The sequence below is a fragment of the Crocuta crocuta genome, unplaced genomic scaffold (genome assembly GCF_008692635.1).
Source record: "Crocuta crocuta isolate KB4526 unplaced genomic scaffold, BGI_CrCroc_1.0 scaffold866, whole genome shotgun sequence".
Lineage (NCBI taxonomy): Eukaryota > Metazoa > Chordata > Mammalia > Carnivora > Hyaenidae > Crocuta > Crocuta crocuta.
Genome location: NW_027531900.1, coordinates 845104 through 849931, shown reverse-complemented (window position 1 = coordinate 849931; position 4828 = coordinate 845104). Strand labels below are relative to the sequence as shown.

At 64.1% G+C, this 4828-nt stretch overlaps 1 protein-coding gene across 1 annotated transcript in view; it reads left to right on the top strand.

The window, feature by feature from the left end:
* The first annotated feature begins 2 nt into the window (after window positions 1-2).
* The window catches only part of NINJ1 (ninjurin 1), a 10174-nt gene continuing 5348 nt past the window's right edge, over window positions 3-4828 (top strand). Inside the window, exon 1 of the mRNA XM_077773956.1 lies at window positions 3-77. Within this exon, the coding sequence (XP_077630082.1) occupies window positions 3-77 (75 nt within the window). The remainder of the gene's footprint in view (window positions 78-4828) is intronic.

The following is a 4828-nucleotide window of genomic DNA, read 5'->3' as shown; positions in this document are numbered from 1 at the left end:
CCATGGAGTCGGGCCCCGAGGAGTTCGAGCTCAACGGCGATCTGCGCCCAGGCTCGCCCAGCTCCCCGGACCCCCTGGTAAGCCCCGCTCGGCCCACGCCTCTGTGCGATCTTGGCCTGCGCCTGCCCTCTCTGGGCCCCGCGCCCGGNGGGCGCGCAGGATCCCAGCCCCGGGCCCGGGGCCAGCAGCGGGCAGACGGTTACGTCACCCGCCGTGTCCGCGGCCACCGCACTATCCGGTGCGTGCCCCGATGGGGAACTTGAGGCCGCTGTGGCCCCGTTCCTGTCTCCACCGCAGGCCTCCGCGGCCCGTGCAGAACATGCCTTCCTGGCCTAGGACGGCCTTGGGCGTGGGGCAGGCGCCTGGCAGTGGTCCCGACTCACTTTACAAGTGGTGACTCCCCCGCTGCCCCCGGGTCCTGTCCGGGGGTGTCCGTGCCCTCCTTCCTGGACCCAGAACTTCTCCAGCACCTCTGTGATGCGGTCCTGGGCATGGCTCTCCGGTGACTTGTTGACTTTGAACATTCTTTCGCTTTCTGACCCCCTGGCGATGGGGGCAGGGATGGCCCTCTCCCAGCCATGTGAACCAGGCTGGGGCAGAGCGCCTCAGCCGCGGGGAGCAGGCCATGTTGGGGGTGGGGAGGACACGTGCGGTGAGTGAGGCCCCAGTGGCAGGGGCCGCCCTCCGGTGTGCTGGAGACCCCACGTGGTCATCCTTTCCGCCTTGTGTGTTCTCTGCAGAGGTTTCTGGGGCTCAACCTCATGCTGACCCTTCAGGAAGCCTGACTGCCCTAGGGTGGCACGGGGTGTTTGTCCCTAGGTTGGGGGGGGGGGGAAATGAGGACCCTGAAGGTCCTCGAGTGGCCTGCCCTGGCATGTAAGCACTTCAGAGCTCTGGGCTGTGCATGCTTGGGGAGGCTGCCTCGCCTCTCTGAGCCTCCTGTGCACAGTCTGTAAAGGGAGAACTAATGCCCCCGCCTGCCTCGGGTCCTGCTCACCTCCCAGCCTGTGGCTGTGCCTTCCACTCCAGCCTCTCTGCTCCCCTCGGCTTTGGCAGGCAGGGTCCTGTGCACCCCAGGCCCACGGGGCTCAGGTGGGAGACAAGGTGCTCGGAGCTGAGACCAGCCCAGATGGAGAAGCCAAGGCTGGAGCCTGGAGCCCCTCTATGGGTGGGGAGTGGGGGGCTCAGGAAGACTCCTGCACAGGGGGCCGCTGGCGCTGCGTGCTGCAGGACGGGACCGCGGTGCGGCGTGGCCATCTGCAACGCGGGAGAGGACGTCCCAAGCAGAGACAACAGCAAAGGAAAGGCCCAACCAAGTCTGGGGAGGTTGTGCATGACAGGAGGTCTGACGCTTCCATGCCCCCCAGGAGCCAGTGTGTGTTGGGGGGGGTCTCTGGGAAGGAGCTCACCGTGCCTGGGACCACTCCCCAGCCTCTGCCTCATCTCTCCCACCTTCAGGACCTGCCTTGTTGTGTTTGGGGGACATGACTCTGTTTCTCTTCTGTGATGTGGGATGGTAGCAATGCCTTTGTCAGAGATCGCGGTGAGGCCCACATGGGCTAGTGTGTGTGCTGGGCTCAGTGTCCATGTTCCTGCCCGCTGCTGGTGAGGACTCCAGGGCGGCACCTTCTCCGTGGCGGGACCCTTGCAGGCGGGCACAGTCTTCCCTGCCTCAGCCCCTGCTCAAACCTGAGCCTCCAGCACCTGCGTGAGCGTGAGAAAGTCTCAGTGGGGTGAGGGGCAAACCCCTGGGGTCTTTGGATGCGCAAAGTGTAACAGGAGCCCTGATGGCAGGGTGGGTGGGCTAGGTGGGTCCTGTGTCCCCAGCACAGCCCTGGTGGTGGGGGGGCTCACCTGGGGAGGCCCGGGTCGAAAGCCCTTTTCAGACTCAGGATGCCTGCTGCAGTGGGAAACGGGGCGGGGTCGTTCACTTCCCGGGGTGACCCAGCTCAGGGAAAGCCCTCCGTGTCACCACCGAGCAGATGGACCCTGCAGGCGCGCCCCACCCCGTGCCTGTGCCCCCAGGGCCCTCAGGGAGGCCAGGCTGCCCCGTCCCCTGCAGGAGGGGGCTGGTATCTCTCCTGCAGCTGGTGGCTGGAGGAATAGTACACACAAATGTTACTGTGAAGATGGCCCTTGGCTGTGTCATGCCCGGGTGTGTCTTGGCTTGGGAGCAGCAGCTCTGGACCCTGTGGCGGACCCTGGGGCCACAGCCAGTGGAGGACACAGCAGGGAGGGAACAGGGTGAGGTGGGACATGGCTGGGGAGGGGGGGCTGCATCTGGGCTGTGTTGTCTCTCCCTTACTTCTGCTTTCCTGGAAATATCCTGAGGTTGGCAGGGTCTTGGCCAAGTTCTAAAAGGCCCCGGGGTCACTGCAGTCAGTGCTGAGTCCACAGGAAGCAGGTCTGCCCAGCCCACAGCCCAGCTGCTGCGGGAAACCCCCCCCAACGAGACTTCCTGCGGGGACACTGACGTAGAGCCAGACATCTCTCCGGGCTGGCATTGTGGCCTCCAAGCCTGGCGTGAGCAATGGCACATGACCACGCGGGTGGGTCAGATGAGGGACACTCCAGGTCTTGCCAGACCCACCTCGGTTCTCAGGTCCCTCCCCAGAGGGAAGGACTCTAGAGCCCCTGCTCCCACCAGTACCCGCTGCACCCAAGCAGAGGAGCCGTGGTGGGCCAGGGCTGGGAGCCGAACGCCGAGGCCCCGGGTCCTGCTCAGCGCACATGGCCATTTCCTGGGTTCGTCCTTTCTCTTGTCACAGATCGCTGGTTCTGAATCCGTGCACCTCATTTGGGAGGCCATCCGCCCTGGCTGGCTGGGCTCCAGCAGACCAAAGGGCCTCGGCCCCCCTCATTCGGTCTGATCCGCCCACTTTGCAGATGAGGAAACTGAGGCACAGAACCCTGGTGTGGGGTTCAGGGGTGCTGGGGAGAGGTGCCAGCAGAAGTCCTACCCTAGCTCCTCGCAGGGCAGCTGATGGATGTCGTGGATTTGGTGGGGGCCTTGGTCTCCTTCTGAAAACGGGAAGGTGGTTTCTGGGCAGGGGCTCCTGTTCCACACTTTCACACGGCGATCAGGGCAAGCAGGATTGGGGGACATTAGCAACCCCAACCCCTGGGTCCTCCCAGACCTGGCCTCACCTCCCAGGGGAGCAGGAGGCCGGGGTGGGCACGCCGTCCCCTCCCCTCTACCCCAGCCTGGGCTGGACTGGAGCATATCCGTGAAGCTACAGACGAAGCAGGTGCTGGGGTGCAGGGTTCACATCTGTCCCAACTCCCTCCCCGTCCGAGCTGAGGACACTCAGCATTGTGGCCCTGGGCTAGCCACGAATGCCACCAGGCCCTCTGTCCACAGTAGGCCAGCCTCCCTGCTCTGCTCGGCTCTGGCCCCCAACCCGAAAGACTCCTTCCTTCCTGGCTTTTAGAGGGAAGAATCCAGAGCTCACTCGCTGCCTCCCCCAGCTCCCGGTACCACCATTGAGGTTTTGGGGAAGTCCCCCTGGCCCTGGGGACACATTAACCAGGGTGTTTGTCCCTGCACTGCTCAGGTCTCGGGCAGAGGTCTATGTGGGAGGTTCCCAGCGTGGCTCCCAGCAGCCAGGCGGGCGGAAGGGCCGGCAGGCAGGCCATTCTGGCTGAGGGCTCCTGCGACCCTCCCACCCTGCCCAGTAGGCTGTCCCCAGGACAGCGGCCTCTCTGGGGCTCAGTTGTCACCCCAGGCTCCCAAGTCGCCCTGCTGCTCCAAGCCCCTCCTCAGGAGGCCTGGGGCACTTTCCTCACTTGAGACCCTGCCCCACCCAGCCGCCTGGGCCCCTCCCCTGGCTGGATGCAAGGCCCTGCTGTGCCCTGGGCAGCGCTCCGCTTCGGGGCAGACCGCCCAGGCCTGAGGGTTAATGCTCCCCGTCCACTGGTGGGGAGCTCCCCAGAGTCCAGCCCGGGGCACACAGATGGGGAGACAGGCCAGCTGCAGGGAGCGCATTGTCAGGGCCACGGCCGGGCTGTGGTGAGCGGGGCTTGACTGGCCTCCTGGCTGGCACCCCTTGTCACTGCACAGGTTGAACAGGAAGCAGATGGCCACGTGGGGAGGAAGTGCCCAGCACCAGGAGGGGCGTGCTTGCCCCGCAGGGCTCGGAGGCTGCGGCCTGATCCACTAGAACCTCAGGTTGCCTGCTCTTGGCCCTGTTGCACACATGGGAGACTGAGGCCCAGAGGGTGCTGGCTCTTCTAAGGTCACGCCACTGGAGTGAGGCCCTGACCCCAGCGGCCGCTGCAGGCCTGGGGGGGACACGGATCAAAGTGCAGCCCTCCCTTGCTCTCCGCTTTGGATAAGGTGCTTCCCCTGCTAGCCTCAGTTTACCCACAGTGAGTGTGTGTGAGGACAGAGGATAGTGGGGACACAGAGTCCCCATGCTGGGGACGCGTCATTCTGTATTTGAGTGTGCGTGTGGCTGTGTGACTGTAAGGGACTCGAATGGTTGTGGAATCCTTCCCCCTGCCCGGAGGCCAGCACGGTTAGCCTGGCTGTGTGTGTGCGTGCATATGTGCGTGTTGATAGGTGTACGTTAGTATGTGCACAAGTGGGCATATGCCTACATGCGTGTGCACCGAGCATGTGTGTGTACTTGCTCATGCGTGTGTTTGCTTCTACATGTTTATACCTGCATGCATGTTTGCGTGTTTGTTTATATACGTGTGTACATACACGTGCCTGTGTGTGTGTTTTCTCCTGAGCATATGTACCTGGCTGCCCCGCCCCCAGCAGGTGGCCGCCCCTCCAAAGGTCTGCACCCACATCTTGTCTCCAGGACCGGAGATCATTCCC